The 23006-nt window shown below is 42.0% G+C and overlaps 1 protein-coding gene across 2 annotated transcripts; it reads right to left on the bottom strand.

The window, feature by feature from the left end:
* Positions 1–1221: 1221 nt before the first annotated feature.
* On the bottom strand, positions 1222–17523 carry zdhhc1 (zDHHC palmitoyltransferase 1). 2 transcript variants are annotated; one of them, XM_004539848.2, is made up of 11 exons: positions 16856–17523; positions 15600–15951; positions 14803–14978; positions 10208–10309; positions 9513–9637; positions 8065–8220; positions 6825–6940; positions 6626–6714; positions 5286–5403; positions 5026–5104; positions 1222–3162 (listed from the first exon to the last, which is right to left on the bottom strand). In XM_004539848.2, exons 2-11 carry the CDS (start codon positions 15816–15818, stop codon positions 2654–2656), a joined length of 1689 nt encoding a protein of 562 aa, XP_004539905.2. In that variant the 5' UTR covers positions 15819–15951; positions 16856–17523; the 3' UTR covers positions 1222–2653. The 2 variants fall into 2 exon arrangements, with proteins under 2 accessions (XP_004539905.2, XP_004539906.2); XM_004539849.2 differs by having other exon boundaries at positions 1222–3159; positions 16856–17520.
* Positions 17524–23006: the final 5483 nt, after the last annotated feature.

Genomic DNA, 23006 nt, shown 5'->3' with positions numbered 1-23006 from the left:
GTGTTGCAGCTCCTAAAGGGAGCAGGTGGAGGAATAACTGGAGGACAGCTGACTGCAAAAACATGACAATATTTGACGTTTGAGGCGGCAGCGTGTTAATGCGGCTGCTGACAGAGACTCACAAACATCAGTGTGTGTGTGTGTTCAGTGACCGCTCTCGGGTGTCACCACAGGAACACCCAGCAATGAGTGTGTGTGTGTGTGTGTGTCACATACTTCTCATTGCCACTCCTCTTTGATTGACGTTGTTATGATGTTGTCTTGACCGGTTGCCCAGGCAACTCCTCCTCACATCGTGAAGGGATGATGACATGCAACAACACACACGCACACATTATCAGCCTGTCAAAATAAAAGCTTTGGCAGATACGTGGTGATAAATATGATTCATTAAGTTAACGTCTAAATCATCCCTGTAATGTGTGTAACCACTGTGTGTATGTGTTCCTGTGACCTTCAGCTCTTTTGCCTCTTGCTGAGCAGCTCTGATTTTGGAAACACAAACAGCTGCAGCATGAAGGCTGACCCTCGGGACTCATAATGGGACCATTAGAGTGAAAAACAAAACAGTGCAACTTACAATTACTTTCCTAACAATGAATCATTCGAACTATTAAACATCAGAAAACGGCACAAATGTTCAGCACAGCTCCCCAGAGCTCTGATTCATTATAAATGGGCTTTTTTGTACAACCGACAGTCCAAACCCAGAAAATATTTAATCCACAAACTGTATGAGAAAGAAAAGCAGCATTTCTTTTGCCTAAATTAATGATTTCCAAATTGTGGGCCAGAGTTGCCTGGAAGGTTGTGAAGGATCTGCAACTGGGCTACACGAGGTCATTTAAATTCCCATCCTGTCATGTCTTGATCCCTTAATTCCCCGTGGAGTTATAGAAGCACTGAGCACACGAGCAGGATACCAATCCACTATCTGGAAAAGTTTTCCATGTTCACTTCTTGATGTTTTCACACCATCGCTTTCTCCGTCTTCCTCTGCACTACTTCCCTGGGCTGTTTCTTTAGTCATTTCTTGTGACCTTTTATTGCAAATAAAGGGAATGATTTACATTAACTTATTTCTAATAAAACACCTTTGATAAGACCAATCTAGGCTCTACCCCTGCTTCTTACCCCATAGCTGCTGGCACAGGCTCCAGCATGCCCACAACCCTGAACTGGATTAGTAGCTAAGAGAAAGGATGGAAACACAGCAGTAAGTTTGAAATTACATGTTATTTCAAATTTATTTAATAATTTTGGTCACTTGTGACTCCAAATAAAAAAGACAGCAATCACAAAAATGCTCAAATCAAAGCTTAAAACAGTGAGAAAAAGGTTCACAGAACAGAGTGACGTCATGGTGTGTGCCCATCTTTTATATACATGTTTCTATACTCTGAGTGCTTCACTAGCAGGATACAAGCTTAAATCTTCATTTGCATTTAATTTCTTCTTTTTATGTGGATGGATTACTCATTTACATATACAAAACCAAAATTTGTAGCTTAATGCTTTATCGTAGTCATGTGTGTTGATAAGGCTACAGAAGATTTTTATGAATTGATTGATTTTAGGCTTCTTAATCAACTAATTACTGTGGCTCTGATCTGAAAACCCAGTTGCTGCCATGACTCTTCAGGAATGAACAAGCAGGCACAGCTGAAAGTGCAGCAAACGAAGAAGAATTAAATCTCCGGACCAGCATCTGGATATAAACGTGTAACAAATGCACCAGCTTTCATTCTTTATTGTTAAATCAGCTGACAGGTGAAGCATCCTCAGCATGTCCAGCTGCACACAGACTTCAGGAGGAGTCTGAAAAAATGAAACATTTAAAGGAGCGGTTCAACATTTACTGAAAAACTTAATTCCTGTTAAGAAAGAGCCGTTCTAAGCTTTCATGTCTTTATGCTGCTTCATTCACACGTGACGGCTGAAAGAGCTACGTGGTGACATTTTCTCTGATCCCACGCCCACGCTGCACACTACCTACGCAGCAACAGCCTGTTAGCTTCCAGTTAAGAAAACTAAAGATCACCAATTCAGATGTTCGATATCTGGAATGAACTAAATGCTGAAGTGCTCCTTTAATAGGATTCAACCTGGTGTCGCAGTTTGCAGTGTAGCAGCGGGTGTAAGCTACACCCGGCAGACATTTAAAGCATTTGTGATTGGCTGAAAAGTGACGAGTGTCAGAAAATCCAAATTACAGATTTCACATAAGATAAATAAGATAAGATGTAATTGCTGAAGCTTTGAGCTTCATTTTCTAGCTTAGTGGTACTTATCGGATTAGTTACTGATGACTTCATTGACTCATTATTGGCCTTTTTGGGGTTCAAATTTAAACTCTTAAGCACCTGGTGTCTCTGTGGCCCACAGTTACCATGGAGACCAGGTTAAGTAGCAGAGGACCGATTGACAGGAAACAGTGAAAAACAATTGGGAGGTGTCCATAAAGTCTCCACAGGAACAGACACACAAACATCCACAAACACTTCATTTACCGAGACCTAAACAGGAAGTCAGGCTTTGGCTTTCAAAATTAAAGTAAATCAATAAATAGAGCAATATAAACCCTTCAGAATAAAAGTAAAATAGTTGTGCCAGTAAGTGATTGTAAAAAGATAAAGAGTAGCAGTCTGCTTTATTACTGCTCCATCCAAGAGGGAGGGCCTGAGCCCAGTGATGCCCGGGACGCTGGTCTGGACCCGGGTCTGGGCCTCAGTCCAGTCTTCCTCCTGCCCAGGCTGAGGACTTCCTCTAGGGGCTCAGTGGCCTCTCCGCTGGCCCGGCTAACGAACACTGAGGGAGGGTGCGTGGTGGCCATCTCGAACCTCAGCTCTGCCGCGTTCTTAGCGCGGGAGGAGGCGCCCTTCCTTTTAGTCCTGGGCTGTGGTGAGGGCAGAGGGAATGCCGGGACAGGCCTGTGTGAAGACGCGTCTGCTGTAGCAGCAGAGGCCGAAGAGCCCAGTTTGGCCAACGCCACCGGGATCTCCTCCAGAGACTCAGCAGAATCTGAGTGGTACTCGGCGGGAGGGGCGGCAGCCTGGACGGGGCCTGAAGTGGGGGCCAGGGGGGGCAGCGTGGCCCTCAGGGGGAATGCTGGGAAAGGAAGCCGCTGACCCAAGGACACAGTGGACACATTGCTGGGCTCTGCTAGAGAGAAAGAGACAGAGTCAGAAACAATTTACTTTCTTAGGAAAGAAAGAGGAAATTATTAATGTCATCATTTTTTTAGAACATTTAAGGACATATTTCAGGCTTTCTGCCAGACATCGATGCAATTGTTTCATATTTGTAAAGGCTTTATTCTGTGCAGGAGCAGCTCTGTGATCCAGGAACAGAAAAATACACATTCCCACGCTACCTGATATCAGTCGCTCAAATCCCACAGCTCAGAGTCATTGCATGTCCTGACTGAATGCCACTTGAGACTCTGATTCTAACCTGAAGGAAAACACCTGAATGTTTTCCTGATTGGAGAGTTGGGGACCCTCGAGGTTAAGGCTGTGTGAATGGAAGAAGATCTCGGCTATTAACGATGGTCAGAATTGCCACCAATAGCTTGCCAATCGAGCTATATTTTTAGCATATGTGCCCATTCATCCCACCCAACCATTCTCTTTAATACATTAAATTAAAATGATCACCCTATTACGAGTCATTAGGAGTCTTGCTGCTCTTGGAATGAATGCATGTTTGGGAAGCAGCTACAATGATTCATCATCCAAAATAAGGAGAGAAAACAAACATAGGGTACTTCTGTCTGTTATTCTGATTTAATACAGCGAGCAACATTTTAGCTGTCCTACAGATAGCATCTGTTTATGGTTATCTATTCCCCCCCCCAATTTTTCCAGGTTTTTCCAGCAAATGTGAGAAGTGAAATAACTAAAACAGCAGCACCACAAATCTACACCACGTTTGGACTTGCTCCAACATCACTACAGGTCTGAACAAGATGCTTGTGAACATCTATGAGAAGAGTAAAACCTTTGTTGGTGTGACTCTAAAATTAATAAATGACAGCTGGGATCCTGAGAACAGGTACATGTTTTGTTAAAGGAGTTCAAAGTTTAGACGGGAGCTACCTGAAGACTGTCTGCACTCAGTGACCCGAGGCAGGTCACATGTGCAGCTGAAACATCAGTGTGCACAGCTGCACATGTGGAAGTAAGGGAGAAACAAAACAGGTGGAAGGGTTCAGGTTTAGGTCAATCAGTGCTCCCACCTCAAATCTAACAGTTTGTTTTGCTTTTTTACGTTGTCGAGCTGCTCTTCCTCCCTGACTTAAGGTGACAGGATCTGCTGTGTGAACACGGGACGGGCAGACGGACAGAAGCTTTGAGTGTTCCTGTTTTTGAACAGTTTCAGAGGAAAATCTAATTAAATTAAGCAGCCTGGATATGACCAAACTCAAAATGTTGCAAACTCTGTCTTTTGATTAGTTTAGCTCTTTCATCCCAACAGCTTTTCAGTAACTTTCTTTTCTATTCTTTTTTTTAAGCCTTCACTTGTTTTCACTTTGTTTAATCAGCTGGTGCCAATAAGTTTGACCTCTCCAAACAAATTCTGTGAATGGATTTGTTCTTTAATGTAAGATTTCGGATCTGTAATTGTAAACAATTTTCTCTTATTTTAGTTTCCAAAAACAACATTAGGAAAATATTTATTTTTGCTGATTAATCGTGTGCTATGCTAACTGAACTGACTGAAACTGCCCTCTGCTGTAAGGTCAAATGAAGCACCTTTATTTGCCCAAGGCTTTGTGTCATGACATTTGTGTCAGCCCGTTTTCTAACATCGCAGCTTCTGCTGTCAGACTTTCACTTCTGTGTGTGAACGCACCACAGGACCGCAAGGTTAACACCAGTAAATTTCAAAGAGGAGGTCGTTTAAGTGGAAAGCAGAGCAGACGCTTGCTACAGAGCAGCGGAACTTTGACAGCCTTTAGGTTCAGGTTAGAGAACACGGTGTGTTCAAAAGTGCCTTCATATGTACAGACAGGTGAGGCCATACCGGGAGGCGGGGCTGTGGCTGGGCAGCGCTCTCTGGTCACCTCTGCTGGGACTTTACGTACCTTCTTCTTCTTTTTCTTCTGCAGAAGAATAAAAATACAAAGCAGGTTTTTAAGTGCGGTCTCCCTCACTGCTGTTTTCTCATATTCGCTTCAAATATACACAAATTTATCCAAAGTTTCTCCTGATCCGTCAGACCTCCACAGTCTGTGCAACATCACACTGAACCTGTTATCGGGTGTGTGGTTTGTGGGCTTTTACCTGTGTGTGTCGATGTGTGTGTGCCGCTATGGCTTTCATCTCTGAAGAGACAGTGGGCGGAGCTTCTTCCTCCATGACAGGACTGGACATAGTCCTCACTCTACCATTAGCAAGGAACCTGGTACACACAAACACACACACACAATGCATGATTATCTGATTGCGTACTACAGGCTGTACTAGTGCATCTAAAAAAAAAGTACCTGGATACTGTGCAAATCGTAGGAAATATTCTAATAATTTGAGACACTGGATTTGATGAGCTATAAGCCATAATCATCAACAGCAAAAGGACTTAAATATTTCACTTTACCTTTAATGACTATAGAATAGAAACACATACACAAAGTTCTGTGAACACTAGAGATCACCCCTTAATACAGAGACCTCCTTCTCCACCAGCACAGTGCTGGTGCCCGATCTAGAGCCAGTTCCTCAGATTTCCACCAAATAAATAAATAAAGGCCTGGTGCTGATGTTAAAAAGCTGACACCAGCTTGGTACAACAAAGCTGTGGAGCACAAAGTTGGAACCAATAACACGGAGCTAGATCTGCATTGGCACCGTGTTGGTGTAAAAGAGGTAATAATGTCAATAAAAAGTAGCACACTCGTCTCCTTCACTGGGAGAAACCTCAGGTAAAGAAGACACGTGCTCAGAAAAAAGAAAAAGGTTATTACAGCTGTTGTGGAGAGGCATGTGGCTCAGGGTCAGCACTCCAGCGTCTCACCGTCGACCAATGAACCCTGTCAGTGCAGGTAAATAATCTACCTGTCGGTCGCTCACAGATCATACTAACGCTGTGCTTCTGTAATGACCCGACACACTGGAACTAGAACAATTTAACTGGACAACGACAGATTCTACGTGTGATTAAGTATCTAAACTAGTTTCCCTGTTTGTCAGTGTTTTATTTTGTGCCCTCCACGTTGTTCTCTGACTGTTCCTGCTCCACTATAAAAAAGGTTTCCTACGTCTCAGATAGACAGGATTCAGAGCAAGTGTTAAAGTGAGTGGGATTATTTATCAAGCCTTTCTGTCACACACACACGCACACACACAAAAAGCCTCCTCCCTTTAGCTCACACACACACACAATCCACACTTTGTTTGCTTCCTGAAAGTTGAAGCCAAAGAATTTCATGTTGCACTTTGTTTTCTGCAAAGAAAACCGTGTCCATGGCGACGAGGTCCGGCCTCCTCGTGTGGTGAAATAACTGTTGCCAGCTGTTTACTGAGACGTGTCGGGACCCGGTCAGTTCATCTCAGCCAATCACACGCGCCGGCTTTAAGTAGGACCCGGCCATCTGAACCAGAACAGGAGGAGCTGAGAGACTTACTCTGCCTCTCCTCGCACGGCCACAGCAGTAGGTTCCTGCACGTCCAGCTGAGGGTTGGTGTAACCCAGAGTCCCTGAGTAGTTCACATCCTGATGAGGGGACAGCAGAGGACAAAGACTCAGAGCCTGAACTCAACCCCACCCAAACCAGACTCTTTCTCCCTTTATTAACAGAGCTTATTCGCCTGCCAGTCAGTCACCTTGAGGACTGAAGGAGCTGCCGTCTCTTTCACAGATCCCGGTTTCCTCAAGTCTCTGTTGTCCACACGGTGGCGCTGCCTCACTATGTACTCGTACGTACTGAGCCTGTTCCACACTGAAACACACATACGTAAACATACATTTCCCCAGACCCTTGAACCCCGACATGGCCTTTAAAGGTCCGTCTTTGTGAAGAGAAAGAGGAAGTGGACTAAATGTCCTCAGAGGACCAGTTAAAAACACACACATAACACAAAACACACACCCACAGGATTTGTTCTGAAACACTGACGGGGTCTTGCAGCATTACCATGAGGTCAGAAACAAAGATTTAATAACCTCTGTGAGAGCGTAGACAGCACGAGGAAGGAAAAGCTCTTTATAGCTCCTTCATGCTGCTAAATAAACAAATAAATATCCAAACGTATGATATGCTGGCAGCATCACCTGAATGTGAGTGAAGTTATTAAAGAGAATTTTTTTTAACTGAATTTTCTCTCTTGGTTTTATCGAGCTGCAGACGAGTGATGTGTCTGACTCAGACTGCTGAAGCCTCATATTGCTTTTAAATAAATGAACTCTGCAATAAATCTTTACAAAGAAGGCAGACTGTGGATTTTATGCTCAATTCCCACTGAGCAGCACATCAGGTCTAATCTGAAGAAAAGGAATTATTAAAGCAATACAAATGCTGATGGCCCCCCAGTGCTACCCCTCAAAACCTTTATAAAATGCTCACGTAAATATCTGATTGTTTACAAAATAAAAATAGTAGTAAAACTGATGCAAACTCACAGTTTTGTGGATTGTTATCTCTTTATAAAACCTAAAGACAACAAATGGATTCTGAAACAGGAAAACCTATTAGTTACTTTGAAAGAAAATGCTGTTTTGAAGGGACCTTTTTTTTTGCCCCACTGTCATAAATACAGAAGCCATTCTACAGACTAACGTGACGTGTTGCCTGTGAACTGCACTGCCTGCATTTCATAAGCATGCTGTACCTGCAGCAGATCACCACAGAAACTTAAATCTGTGATGTACTAAAATCGGTATGTTATAGAATATGTCTGAGGCTGAGCTTCACTGGGATCATTTTTACATACGTTTTGAATTTTGAAAATATTTATTATGAACATCAGACATTACAACATTAACTGCTGGGCAGAAAATAAAGAAAAGCTTCCTCTTGTCAAAGATTTGACACGTGGACAGACAGGCAGGTGTGTTATTTCTTACTCAGGTAGATGTGGAAACAAAGCAAGTGGCAGAGCAACACGCAGGACAGAAGACCCAGAGCGATTGTGATGGCAGCCAGGACGGGAATCACCGGTGCAGCTGACCGGAGAGGCGCGACGGGCAGGAAGACGAACCACACACCTGTCTCATTCCTCACTGCGGGACACAAGAAGAGCCAACTGTGAAAACAGCATTTCTTCATTTAATGGCTGAATAACCAAACCCCAATATATCAGGAAAATCCAAGCACATCAGGTATAACTTTGAGTTTGTTTAGCTTTAAAAGTTGTTGTCGTTGTATCTGTGAGCTGGCTGGGGGCGTCAGAATGATCTTTCTAATATTCCTCCTTTTTTAGTTTAACAAAATTTCAGGTTCACGATGAAACATAATAAAAAGTCATTTATAGAGAGACAACAGTGACCTTTTGAACAGCAAAAATCACCCTAAACTCACTGAAACAACTATAAGCTGTCGACAAACTAAATAATCTTCCTCACATGAAAACACGAGACTGAAGGACAAAGACATCAGTCATCTCACTCTCCTGATCTTCCTCCCTCTGCTGTGGATGTGGACTCTCCGCCTGCAGATAACACTGAGAGGAGGGGGCATGCTTTCTCATCCTGCAGCTGAGACTGCACACAGTTCAGTTTGCAGGTTACTCCATTCACTGTGAAGCTGCTAAATTCAGAGTATCACTCACCTGTGCTTCTTGACAAAGGAATGGGCATGGTCAGCAACAACACTCAGGTAGGCTGTGGGGTTTAACTGATCCTGAGCTGGTACTAAGGGGCCCAAAGTGTGCCAAGATAATATCCCCCACACCATAATACCACCAACTTCCCGAAACGTTGATATGAGGCAGGATGACGCCGTGCTTTTCACTCCACATTCTGATGCTACCATCTGAGACTCATCAGACCAGGCAAAAGTTTTCCAATCTTCTCTGGTCTAATTCTGTTCAGCCTGCAGGAGCCTCAGTTTCCTGTTCTCTCATGAACAGTGGCACCCAGTGTGGCATTCTGCTGCTGTAGCCCATGTTGTGCATTCAGACATGTTCTTTTGCATACCTTGGTTGTCACAAGTGATTTTCTGCGTTACTGTGACCCTCCTATCCGCTTAAAGCAGCCAGGCCATTCTCCTCTCACCTCTGGTATTTTCCCCTTGAGAGCTGCTGCTCACTGAATACTTTCTCTTCTCTTCTCTCTTTCTCAACCCATCTCTGTAAACCCACAGATGGTTTGTGTAGGAAACAAACTACTCAGACCAGCCCACCTGACACAAACAACCATGCTGCATTCAGTCACTTTAATCACCTTTCTTTCCCATTGTGATCCTCAGCTTCCACTTCTTGATTTCTGAACACCCTAACTGAGATTTCTTTTAAAATTTTTAATAAACACTACAGACTCACAGCTTTTTTACAAGGTCAGAGGTCAAATCTTACCCAGAAAGTGTTTGTCGGTGCGGAGTTTAGTGGGGTCCAGAAAGAACTCGATGAAGACGTAGGAGGCAACAACAAGAATGAGACAAACTCCCAAAAGAGCTGAGATCACACTGTGGAGGAACAACCTGCAGGACACACAGCACTGCTCAGCACACACGCCTAATGGGCATGAATGTACAAAATATATATTTCAAAAACATTGATTAAAATATTTAAAATACATAACATTTGCTATCTTTGCAGCCCATGTCTATGTTGCTCCAATATTTTAGAAGAGACTTTTGGAAATGCTTCTAACTCGGTTTTCAGTTAATGACACTTTCATCATTACAGGCAGAAGCACAGAATTATAAAAACAATGACAGACACCGACTCCTCACTGAGTCACATCAGACACGACGCATCCTCCTCTGATTCATCACTCCCATCATATGGCAGCTGCCTCGTTCTGTTAGTTTGTCTGTGTTGCGGTCGTGACTTTCCTGTTTTAAAGACTTTTAATGTTGGAAAGACTCAGATGTGCACGTACAGGTGCAACAGAATCTCCTTTTCTTAAAGGAGATTCAGTGCTTTGCACAGAGCTGTATATCAGCCTCACTTCCCTGTCAGAGACAGCTGTCTTACTGGGAGTGAACCAGTGTCAGGTGACAGCATCCTTCATTGTTTGACTCCACAGAAAATTAACCAGTACTCACTTATAGTTCCTGCTGCCCACACAGTTGTTGAGCCACCGGCAGTGATGGTCGAAGTTCGCCACACACTTGTTACAGGCGCTACAATGTTTCGACTTCGGTCCCCTGAAACAACCACATACATATATCTGTGTTTACAACGAAGTGCAGCCTAGTACTAGCACTACTATACAGAATGTACAGCACGCATTGTGATACAAATCTAACTGAAACACATTCACGTTTGATGACTTTACTGCTTTGGTAAAACAGTACCAGTCAAGTTTGTTTTAATGTGTGTGGATGTTTAATGTGTGAATGAGAACTTTTTACTTCCAACACAATTCAGGTTCTTAATACACAAAATGGTACATAACTGTTATTTAAACAGCCAATCCCAGAGTTCACATCCTGGCGTTGTAAATAGGCCGTATATGCAAATAAAACTGAGGAATAATGAGGTCAGTGCACATGAGATAAAAGTCTTTTTTCTACTTGTGTGAGAAGCCCCGCCCACCAGCTGCACAAACTTCTGAGGGGCAACCAATCAGAAGAAAAATAGAAAACTGAAAAGAGCTCGAAAAAAAAAGCTCAAAAAGCTCGTTTCAGACAGGGGATGAACTGCAAAGATAAATAACATCATTTTTAACTGGGAGTCATGCAAAGCTACTCATGGAGCAGCACAACAAGCATAATAAACCACCTTTAAAATTAGTTTTCAGATTCTGAGTCAATGTGTAGCTCCTTCTCTGCAGCAGATCCAGAGGATTGTGGGTATTCATATCCGGTCCCAATGTTTATTCTGAAATGGGAGTGCTGCGCAAAGCAATGTCAGATCAGATCCAGGTTTGAGAGGGGGTTTACGGTCTGTAAGAGCCCCTGTGACCCAGTTCTCTGAGGCCTCCTGAGACCAGCCCACTGACCCATATTTTTTTTTCCTCAGAGGTTGTCACTGCAGTTCAGCTCAGCTCATCACCTCCTGGCTTCAATGAGCAGCTCTATTATTTACTCAGGAACTGAGCTGCATTCAGCTGCTGAGGACTATGCAACACTGCAATTAATGAAGCCAGTAAAATATTTAAATGGAGACTTAAAATCAGCAGAATTCAGTGGTGAAGAGCTCTTGTCTGCAGTGCAGATGTACAGACAACTGGAAGCAAGTCCCAAACTGTTGTTTCTCTGAAGGTCAGTTCTGATTCATATCAAAGATGACAATCAGCTCACGCTAAACCGAAACATGTGCACCTCATTTGTGTGAGCATACTGTGAAACAGCTAATTCCTCTCGGCATTTCTTACATCTAAACACGCAGAGTCTGGAGAGTCACCAGACTGCCTGAACTGTTTCTTTAGATCAACAGTCTGAAAAAAAATCAAATGTTTTTACAGTGAATCTACACAAAGACCCTTTCAGAGTCTTTGTGTAGATTCAAATTCTAAGAAATATTGTTAGATTTAAGTGTGCACAATAGGGCCCGGTATCAATTTCTAGAATCGATTCGATTCTGATTGACAAGGTTCGATTTGATCCACGATTTCGATTCAAATCAGGGAAATTTTGCCTCAAACAGTCAGAAATATTATAATTCTGATTATTTATCAGTACTGACACTTCTGAGACTTCATCAGAGGTGTGAGCATCACAGCAGATGTCTTTGTGTCAAAGTAACTGAGGATAAAACAAAAAACATGAAGGAGATTTTCCTGGCCTGGCTTTTTATAGCAGATAACCTTAAAAATATTCTGCAGTAGAACATTTTGAAAAGTTTACATTTCTTCGGAATTGAACAGCAGAAATGAGTTTTTCTTTCAGAGGTCTTTTTAAAAAAAAAAACAGCGGCCGACAGCGCTGTGCACAATGGTAAACTGGTGGGTAATAAGCAAGCGAATAATGCAGAAAATTGTGATTTTTAGATGGGAAACTGTTCTTAAAGTACACTGAGAGAGAGAGAAAGAGCTGTGCAGGAAGTGTGAATTTATTGTGGTGGAAGCAAAACCGCAAAAGTAAGACAGAATTCATGACGATGCTTATCTGAAGCGTAATGTGAAGCTTAGTTTGGATCTTCTTTTGCTGCTGGTTCAGTCAGTTTTGGTTGGAGAGAGATGAAACCTGCAGCATCAGAATGTGTGAGGTGACAGTTTTCAGCCCCGACGATGTGTCCGACCGCGTACGTGCCGTCTGGTGAGAAAGCCCACAGCTCACTGATTCTGATGCATCAGGTCCACGCTTTGTGTTTACGTCTTTTTGCAGAATCCGTTTACCTGCTCTCATTTACTGTTTTAGCTGTTTGGTGGTTGCTGAAATAGTTTTGTGAGGTTTAACCTACATTTTTAAAAATAGATTCAGGATTTTAATGAATCGATATCGCTTTATTTAAGCTAAAATCGATTTTCATCAGAAAATCGATTTTTGTGATGTTCAGGACATAAAATGTCCTGAACATCACACTGACTTTATGCAAGCAGCCTGGCAGGTTAAAGACCATATGAGCTCTGATCTAACGGAGATGGACACTTGCAATATGTTAGGTAACATCTCAAAGGGTTCATGACTGCAGAGCATGCTTTAAAAAGGTTACAAGGAGCGGTGGACTGGAGGGAAGGAACCATCATGGGTTTAAAATTAAATTTAACATGACACATTTTCAGTTCTTTCAGCTGAAGCTTTGTGACCTCGACTTCAGATCAGTAACACTTTGTGGCATTAATAAATAAATGCAAAGTATGTGGCTGTAAATTAAATAAATCCATGACACCTTCACTTTAGTTATGGAACAAATCTTTTCTGTGCATGCAGAGAGACCCCTGATAAACAAACATGCTTAAAAAAATACTTAAAAACACCGGAGTCTGATTGGACAGTGCAAATCCAGACCATGTGACAAGCAGCTCAGAAGATGAAGCAAACTTCAGTTCATGTTCATGTTGCTACCAACAACACCAAAGCTGCTAACAGCTGACAAGCAGTTTGTGTCTGCATGTGTGTGTTTGTGCAACCTGCAGAGACTGTCCTCCTGTGAGAGACACCCAGCAGGGACATGCCAATAAAAACTCCAACAGCAGCTCAAGTAAACATACCTCCGTGACCTATTTGCAATGTTAGCTTGATAGGAAGCAAAAGGACAATTTGAGCTACAAAATCTCAGCTACTAACAGCCAATGGGGAAACTTGATCAGAAAGAGTTTCAGCCAGTGTTAGCACCATCTGCTGGCAGCAATCCACAGTGTGGTAGTTTTGATTAACCAGATCATTCAGGGTTAATGACAAAAAATATAAAACAGATGGGGTTCCTTTTGTTTGTTTTGTTTTTTTGGAGACCTTAGACAAAACCTGATTTCATCTAAAGGTATCAGCCAACACCAAGGCATCAACTGAAATAGCTGCCTGGGCCATATTGCTGCACACGAAGGGGTATAAAGGCCTTTTAGGCTAAAATGCAACAACTGTGCCTGCATCTCTTGGAAGACTTACAACACAAATGAGTATCCGTCTGCAGCTGTCTGGGTCCAATAGGGTGTGCCATACTGAATCACCCCTAATAACATCGGTTTAAATTTTGAAGTTAGATAAAAGTGTCATATCATGATATCATAGCAAGATCATGTGTTTATTTTTCCTAGTGCACAACGAGATGAGCCCAGGGATCTCTGAGAGCGAGAGCCACGTGTCAGCATCCACTTACAATTCAGTGCTCACCTCAACCTCCAACAAAGCACAGTACTACTAGAAAAATAAGCAAGAAAACTGCTCCTGCTGGAGATGGACAACTGTGGCAAATATGTTTCACCAGAGATATACCTCCAAATTGAACCAGCCAACAGCTGGTGACGTGTGACCCAAAAGTAAACAAATGACTCAGCGACCATCTCTTTTAAAACTACTGCACTATAATGCTGCTGCTGCACCTTGTAGCAATAGATTCACCCATTGCATTAGGTGGTCACAGTAACTCACTGAAAAATATTTTTCATTTTGCCAGCATAAAAAATGCAACTGCCTGCAAGTGATTACAGATCATTTAATTTTTTTTGTCTGTATCCTCATAAATATAATTTATATCATGAATATAATTTTTGCAAATTCCCTTAAAAAAACATGACAGAATTTGGAAGCTATATCCTTACCAAACCCTAGCGTCCACTTCAGAAACAATATAATCACTATCATTAATACATTAGAATCATACAAACAACACATTTTATATAAAAAGTGAAAATCACTTGTTTTACATTTCAATAAACAAGAAGAAAATAATGTGTATTGCTCTAAAAGGTAAATTGCTCAACAGCAAGTGTAATTACAAAATTTAAAGATGATCTGTACACATCCCTATTTTTAAAAAAAATATTCCACAGCACGCTGAGACTCACCCTGAGATTAGTGCATCGAACTAACCCGACAGCATCCCATCTGAAGAGGCTGTGAGCTTTCAGATTTATCACCGCTGCTGCTGACTCATCAACAAAACTCAGCAATGACCATAAAACAGCTAAATGTTAAAATACAAGCTTAGAGAGCACTTGAGAGTTTTTATCATTGGGATGAAGGTATCCGGCAGTTTCGGGAACGATAACATGATGCAGCATACATGCGTTGAAAAGCCTCTGTTTGTTACTCACACTTCGACCTGGCACAGGTAGCAGTGGCAGTTCTCGATGACGTGCGCGTGTTTGGAGCGGTCGAACACGGGGACCGGGCCTCGGACGCTCTTCGCTCTGACATTGTAGTCGGCTGGATCGATGGACACGGCCATGACGTGGACAAACAGGTGACACACAAACATGATGCCCGTACACTGACACAGAGATCAGGAATCAAACACAGATACGCCGGAGCAACACTGTAACACCTCACCTAAAGAAAAGACCTGAAATCACTGTCTGTCCCCTCAGTAACAATAACTCAATGCTATCAGACAATATGGAAATTACATTTTGAATAGGGGTCATTTTTCATATTTTCATAGGCATCAGACACTACCAAAAACAGCTCCCTAACACTGCCAGACTTTACACTGGCTGTGCTAAATAAACCAGCAGACAGAATGAATAAATTATAGATTGTCGACTGTACAACCAAAGTATCTGGGACACAAATTTGAGAACTCACCTGAATTACGATCCAGTTAAAATAATAAAAACTGGAATTTTTAGAAGACAAAAACGCGAAATATTTAGATAAAAGCTGTAATAATTTGAGGAAAAGCATCGTCAGCTTTTGAAAGACAATTTGCTCTATTCTTTGACTAAACTAACACTATATTTTAAGGAAAGACGTTTTACTATATTTTGAGGAAAACCTCCCTTTTTTTTTCCATAGAAAAAAATGCTACTGGTGTAGAAAGTTCACATGTGTTTATCTGTACACCTCGCTACCAGTGGTGCGGTGGTGGTCTGTCCACGCAGTGGAAGGATACGATGTAGCCCGCAGGGATCCAATGTGCAGGCAGCAGGGGGACGAATATGCCGAACCCGGTGACGGCAAAGTAGATGTAGAGCAGCCAGGCGAGCAGCTGGAAGGGGTGCGGAGGCCAGCTCCAACCGTTGGTCCGAGAGCAGAGCAGCACGTCAGCTCGCCGTGGGCCGTCCTCACCGACCGGCGCCGTCCGGTTCGGGTTCCTACAGCACACATCCATCCCGAACGCGCATCCAGCATCAAAGAGCTGCCGTTTGTTGTCAGGCACAGAGCGTGGTCTCCATCACATGAGCGAGAGAGTAACCGCAGGCTGAAGCTGCATAAAGAGCCGCTTCATGATCAATGAGTTTGAGCTGCAAAGGAAACAGAGAGAGAGAACAGAGGCTCTGATTCAAACAACAACACACAGACCAACAACAGCTCTGCAGCATCACAACCGTGTGTCCCACTGTACAACACACAGCTGCAAACAGCAGTGATCTGAGACCATCAGCCCAATTAGCCACAATCAGTTTTCCACAAACCCTCAGCTTCCACCTTTCTGTAATCTGAACATCTGGGGTGAGGTGGAGTCTCTGAAGTCTTAATAAAACAATTATACCCTTTCCCTAAATTATTCATATCATCAAATAAGTTACATTTTTTACCGGTATTTGAGTTATGAGTTGTTTTTTTTATCCAGGGTCCATTTTCTGATTATTGTCATGATCAGTTCATCTGCTGGTTAATTTCTTTATCAGTTTGTCTTTGACAAAAGTCTGCATACAGCTTGGATTTGTCCAAGCAGGCTGAGATAGTAAACAGATTATTAAACAGCAGAGGTCTTTAATTGAATATCAGAAAAGATGCAGATAATTTTCGTAATCCAATCACCTCAGCTGTAAGTTTTCCAGCTCCTGTTTTTCCTGTCTCTGTTCAACTAATCCATCATCTGAGTAATGATGGTTTCACAGACTGTTATTTTACTGGCTTATACCTGAATTTATCAAAGTGTAATCAGGGGGAAATTGTTTATGTGTTTGATTCTACATGCATGATTTTTTTTTTTCAAACGTTCCTGCTGAGCAGCTGGAACCAGACAACACTGCCTTCTACATGCTGCAGCTGAGGAGCAGTTCATTCATTAAGTAACCGAGTGAATGGTGCAAAAAAAAAAAAAAAAATGAAGTCCTCACAACAGCATCACATAATTTATCGACAATTTTTTTTGGCTTCATCTCACCACCGGACCTCCTGCTCTACGAGAGGGCAGCCCACCTGGTTAACCGGTACCCGAGCCTCATCTCATCCCGGAGCCCGGGCCTGAGCAGCGGCGTGAAGCTTTGCCGTCCCCCTTGTCCCAGGGGAAGGGGGCTGCTCTTGGGTAAACCAGAGATCCACAGATCTGGGCCACACCGTCCCAGTACTCCAGCTGTTAACTCACATCCATCCTGGTCGGCAGCCGCAGTCCTCGTTTTATCCCTGGACCCGAGCTCATCCACTGTCGAGCGGCCTCGCCGAGACCGGTGCTCAGGGAGAAACTGTGATTGGTATACAATTCTGATTAGCTCGCCAGATAGCGTGCTAAGCTGCTAACGAGACGCGACTAGCGGGACACCGCTGCTGCCATGCTTGCTCTCACTCCGGCAGACGGAGGGGGGAGGGTAACCGCAAATCAACCGCAGAGCGTAACGTTTAATATTTAAGGTGAACGACTGTTTTAAAAATTTAAGATCGCTGTGGATCCCATTAGCCTGCTAGCATGATACCCGTTAGCCTATCTGCTGCTGCCTTCCACAGTCTCCTAGCGTCTTCCAGCCTCGTAAACCGTTTCCCTGGTAACGCCGTAGGTCCACACCTATTGGTAACTGGAGCTGACCCCGCCTACTATATGAATGTAAAAACCGAGCTCCGGGAACTGATAGTTGTGTTAGTGACGTGGATCCAGCAGAGGGCGGCACATCCACGACCAACAGAACGCCGCTATGTATTTATTTATGTTGATATTTGTATATGTGAACTAGAACCATTCTCTTCAGGCGTTTACAATTTTCGTTATTATTAGCATTATTATTAGCATTATTATTATTATCCACTGTTATCTCGTTAAAGTTTTCGATTTTTAATATGATTATCAATTATTAATTATTAATACTTTATTTTTGTCATTTTACCACCCGTGTTATATTTGATGTTTCACTTAGTTTTGTTTATTTTTTCATTCGTCTCAAAAACCCTTTGCTGTAACCTCAGTTTTGTCAGTGGTTGGTAAAAGGGTGCTGTTTTTTTTTAGTATAAACTAAATCAGTCTCAGTTTTTGGTCGTTTTTTGAAAAGTTTCTCATTATAAGCTGATCAGATAAATGCTGAGAAGTATTGCAAGCTAAAAAGTGTTTATATATTTTTATTTTTTATGTGCAAATACAGCATATACAGCATATACAGCATATAAAAAGAAAGATGTAAGGTCTTTAATCTCATACATTCACATTTATATTTTTGATGCAACACTAAATTGTTACTTTAAGATCAAAGCAATTAATTTAAAAAAGATTACAACACGGATTCACTACATACAAAAGTACAAAAAAAGTACAGCTAATCCAATTGAAGCTGCCTTACATACCTTCAACCTCCTACACAGTTTTTTCATGGCTCTTGTGAACTCTGGTAATATTTCACTTGTTGGCATGGAGCGTAGCACATTTACAATAGTCGACTTGAACAGACACATCTGGAATGTAGCTGTTTTATGCAAATTCTGTCCTTTTCTTTTGCATTCTTCACTCTTTGAGCAGAAAGAAAAAAGCGTGAAGTTTGTTGAACAGCTTGTGACATGCACATATACAAGTTTACTGTGAATATTCAAAAGAATACAATACAACTGACATAAATGGACATTTAAAAATTACCCAATGTATTTATTATCTCTATATGAGTAATTCAAATGTAATCCTCAAAAGGGAGTAATGTAACTTTATGAATGAAGTAACCCCGAGGAGCTCAGCCGTGATATCTGGCATCCTGTAGACATGACCTAACCCAGATACTATACTGGAACAATGCACATGAAAAAGTACAGTTAATCCGATTAAAGCTGCCTTACGTACCTTCAGCCTCCTACACTGTTTTTTCATGGCTCTTGTGGACTCTGGTAATATTTCATTTGCTGGCATATTGTTTACAGTAGCCAACGTGAGTGGGTACATCTGGAATGTGGCTTTTTCCATCCAATTTTCTCATTTGACTTTCTTTCCAGAGAACTCTGCAAAATTTCTCCAAGTTCCAAAGGAGAAGGGTGTTCTTTATGCAGCATGCGTGCAGCTGATCCTGACATTAGATATGAAATAGGCTGGCTGTAGTTGTTTTGTTGGCATGTCCAAAGCAAGGATGTATCATTTTGTTAAATGTGGGGGTTGCCTCAACTCCTCTCTCCTGGAGTCCTCTATATGCCTCCTCCACTCGTTTCTCTGGTGGGAGTGATGAAAACATGAGGAGAGGAGGTGAGAAGAGAACTGAGGATGTATAAACTGAAACAATGAGGAGGGAAAGGCAAGGATACGCAGGGAAGACTGGGAAATTTTGCCCCCCCAGAAAATCTCATATCATGATCTACTGGGCCACCCTAGATCCTTTTTATTTAACAAATTAATAAGTTCCTCAACCAACATCCTGAAAGGTCAAAAGATTCATTCATCGTCATGTTGTGAGAAGAAAATCAAGAAATTGGGATCCAAAGTGCAGATGCTTCATATTTCTGTTGAAACATGTGATAAAAGATGCAGGAAAAGTTTCTCCTGATATTATTTAACTGTTTATGTAGCTTCGGTCCAGCCGACCCCTGAGCTGTGCCGCTGTCGGATGCTGTAGGAAAAGCTCCACATGGAAACTTTAGGATCTCCTACAAAACCTGCTTATTCTGGTTCTGACTCCCACAGTGAGCAGAAAACGACAAACATGCACCTCACTGACAAATGTGGGTCCCACAGGGGCCTGCAGCGGTGCCATATGACGGGGCTCTTTGACTCGTCTGCAGGTTACATAACAGATTCAAGGTCTGATGGAAGGTGGCCAGCTCTGAGTTTCCAGAGAGGAAACTACCTTTATGCACACAAGCGAACGTGAAGAATGCACGATCCTTCAAGATATCTGATCTTATCTTATTTTAACATCATTGTTTTACTGATGTTACACTCTTACAATGGCGTTAAACTAGGTTATACTTTTTATGACCAAAAGGAAATAAAACTTTTGCCGCACTGCAGAAATGTTCAGCACAAGTTGAGCTTTTGATATTACGCTGTTGTTAAAACTTGCAAAAAGGTTTTTAAAACAAGCCCAAAGTCCGGGAGGCTCGCAGCTCAGGTGGCATGTTAAAGGTCATGTGTTCCTCTGTGCAGATGTCAATAAAGTTGTGGTCACAATACTTTGGCATCTCACTTACTCTACTGTAGATGAACAAGTTGAAACTGAGTTAAGTTTTTTCAAGTCACAGATAAATTTAACTGCAACATTTGGAACAGCTCATATAATATAAGGCTAATTGCTTCTATGCAGTCTGGATCACAGCCTGTCTGATGGCTGAATGTAAAGCGGCTGTATTTAACAGGAAGAATCAAATCCTTAATCTCTGATAACTTTCCTCTCAGAGTTGGAGGGAGGCGTACGGCTGAGAGGACAGGAGAGGAATATGACACAATATTTTGTGATGAACTGGACATTTAAAGCTCATATGTGAAGTCCTCACTCATGTTAGACTTTTTAAATCAGTGAGTGGCTCTGCAGATGATGTGTTGCTGAAGTTATCTGGTTATTTCAGAGTGAGAAACGTCTTTGAAAACAAACTAATTATGATAATTCTATGTTATTTAAAGTTTATACTGAACAGACAGTACAGGTTAAACTGGGTAGTTTGCAGTATTGTGGTATAGTTTGCAGTGATGGAGAATGATGGATGAGTGCAGGGCAGACGGTGGTAGCAGTAGAGAAATTATAAAAGAAAGGCATGGCACTGAAAGGAAATGAAATCGATGAGAGGATTGTGTAACAGCAAAGCTGGGGTAGAAGCATGATGTCAAGTGAATAAAAGCTTTTATAATCATATCTTGGGGCAAAGTCAGCAACTTTTCTGTTTTTATGATCACTGAAATTACAGCAAATTTAGATAATATTTCAAAGTAGCCAAAAAATACCCAGTGATGGGCATTATGCTGAGCTGCTAGACTTGATCTAAAAGCACCTTTCACAGCCACATTTCTCTTGCTGTGAAATGTATATACACCTTCACCTCAACTGTTTTAATTATTCTTAAGGTTTGTTACAACTAAAGCAAATGACAATTCAATCAGAATAATAATATAATATTGGAAGAAACTGTTTAATGAGCTTTAATGAATGTTTCAGGTAGGAGCAACAACTGGTTATGCTCAAGTTCAATTCATTCCAGCGCCAAGATTTCACTCAGGTAAGCGCCCTCTAAATTAGGGCAGGTAAGTCTGCAACTGAGACCATGTTAGAGTGGGTCAGGGAGGTTTTCAGGTAAGTTGGGAAGGGTGGGAACCAAAATACACCCCAGCCTGGTTACCAGTCTGTCACAGGCCAACACAGAGAGACTGACAACCATCCACAATCACAGGCTCTGTTCTGTGACTTCATACAGCAGGGGTAGGCAACTCCAGGCCTTGAGTGCCAGTGTCCTGCAGGTTTTAGATCACACCCTGGGTTAACACACTTGAATCAAATGATTAGTTCATTACCAGGCCTCTGGAGAACTTCAAGAAATGCTGAGGAGTCATTTAACCCTTTAAATCAGCTGTGTTGGATCATGGACACATCTAAAACCTCCAGGACACCGGCACTCGAGGCCTGGAGTTGCCTACCCCTGTCATACAGAACTGTAGGAATACAAATACTACCAATACTACTGTTCCAAACTACTCCAGTAAAAGTACAGGCCCTGAAATGTACTCAAAGTAAGAAAGTAAATAGTAGCTGTTTGGAGGACGTTTCTATTTTTGTGCAAAGTTAACTGAACCTTGGGCTGTGTTAACATAATGATAAAATATTATCAGTAGACAGGAATAAAAACGTTAGTCTAAGTAAAATTTAAAAAAAAAATCTAATTACACTCAGCTTGAATCTACAGAAAAAGAAGGAAAATAAAAAATATTTTCCATTGTCTCCATTGTAGAGGGTAACTTTTCCTCTAAACAGGAAAACGTGTACAGTCAGGTGTTAAAGTGGATTCAGCAGGTGGGGGAACACTAAACTGGTTGTAATGGCTCAGTGTGGGGAACAGAATCAAACTCACAATCATTTCTATTGACAGCTCGATGAGATTTTCTTAGTGTACAGGCTGTGATCAGCTGGCCTGCTGCTCTTTGTGGATGTGCACAACTGAATTCAACCAGATGTGAGCAGATGTTTGATGAGTTGTCCTGGCTGATTTCCATCCCCTACACTGACAGTGCAACGTTTATGCTGTCTGTTTTCTAGATGGTATGAAGTTGGTATGAATGTGGAATTCAGTCAGTGGATCTAAGCATCATCAGCTAAAATTCATATGAATCTCTGCTACACTTCATCTGAGCATGAAACTACAGCCACTGTGCACCAGTCACACACAGTTCTTTACTTTAAATCCATCACAGTACACCAAACTAACCTGTTTATCCAGCACAAACCTGCAGATGATTTTCATGCAGTCTTTAAACAACACAGCTGTTCTGGTGTTGTCAAACATGACAAAACCATAGACCAAGATGCCCTTGGATAAATCTGGAGCTGACCTTTTTAGCAGAGCTGGAAAGAAAAGCGCACTGAGCATGAGCAAAGGACAACTTTAAGTTTGAAGGCTCTGAGTTAAAAAATAAATAAATAAGTACGTTTGTGAGACTCAACAAATGAAAAGATGCTGCAGGAGCCCTGAAGCCAGAATTTGATTTTAAAAAGCTTGTAATTTGATAGTGTTGGGTTACTTTTGTTGTAGTAAAGTGGGAGGTTTGCACCGGATGAAGGGACCTTGAATGAGAGAGGCTGTTTGTCTTGGAACACCATACGCTTAATCTGAGTTCACTTTATTGGAACCAGTTTCCTCTTACAACAGGACAATGAGACAAATCACAGCTCCCAACTTTGCAGCAGGCAGTTGGTATTCTATATGTAATGAGGTCACGGGTAATTAGGTTACCATGGTTACTGGATCTCCCTACTAAGATGTGGGAACAGCTCCATTGTATGTTGCGCAAGAAGTGGCCATCGAACCAATCAGCTCTTGGGAGATGGTTTGGCGAGCATCTCAATGAAATGACACATATAATGTAAGGTGTTTGCTTCCTCTTTGCTTCTTCTTTTCTACTTTATTCTCACCTCGTCTCTTTTTCTCAGGTGTGCCAGGTGGAGTGATCAACGACCCCCCCCGCCCATGTTCA

Source organism: Maylandia zebra, linkage group LG1, assembly GCF_041146795.1.
Source record: "Maylandia zebra isolate NMK-2024a linkage group LG1, Mzebra_GT3a, whole genome shotgun sequence".
Classification (NCBI taxonomy): Eukaryota; Metazoa; Chordata; class Actinopteri; order Cichliformes; family Cichlidae; genus Maylandia; species Maylandia zebra.
The sequence above is the reverse complement of the archived record's forward strand: the minus strand, read 5'-3'. Positions and strand labels throughout refer to the sequence as shown.

What these genes read in the sequence shown, in the direction of transcription:
- zdhhc1 (XM_004539848.2), bottom strand. Translation starts at nt 15,818, where the DNA reads ATGGATGTGTGCTGTAGGAACCCGAACCGGACGGCGCCGGTCGGTGAG. An exon ending in TTGTTTCCACATCTACCTGA is followed by an intron (nt 6,941 to 8,064) that starts GTAAGAAATAAC and finishes TGTGTGTTTCAG; the next exon opens with TGTGGAACAGGCTCAGTACG. An exon ending in AGCCACAGCCCCGCCTCCCG is followed by an intron (nt 3,163 to 5,025) that starts GTATGGCCTCAC and finishes CTTTCTCTCTAG; the next exon opens with CAGAGCCCAGCAATGTGTCC.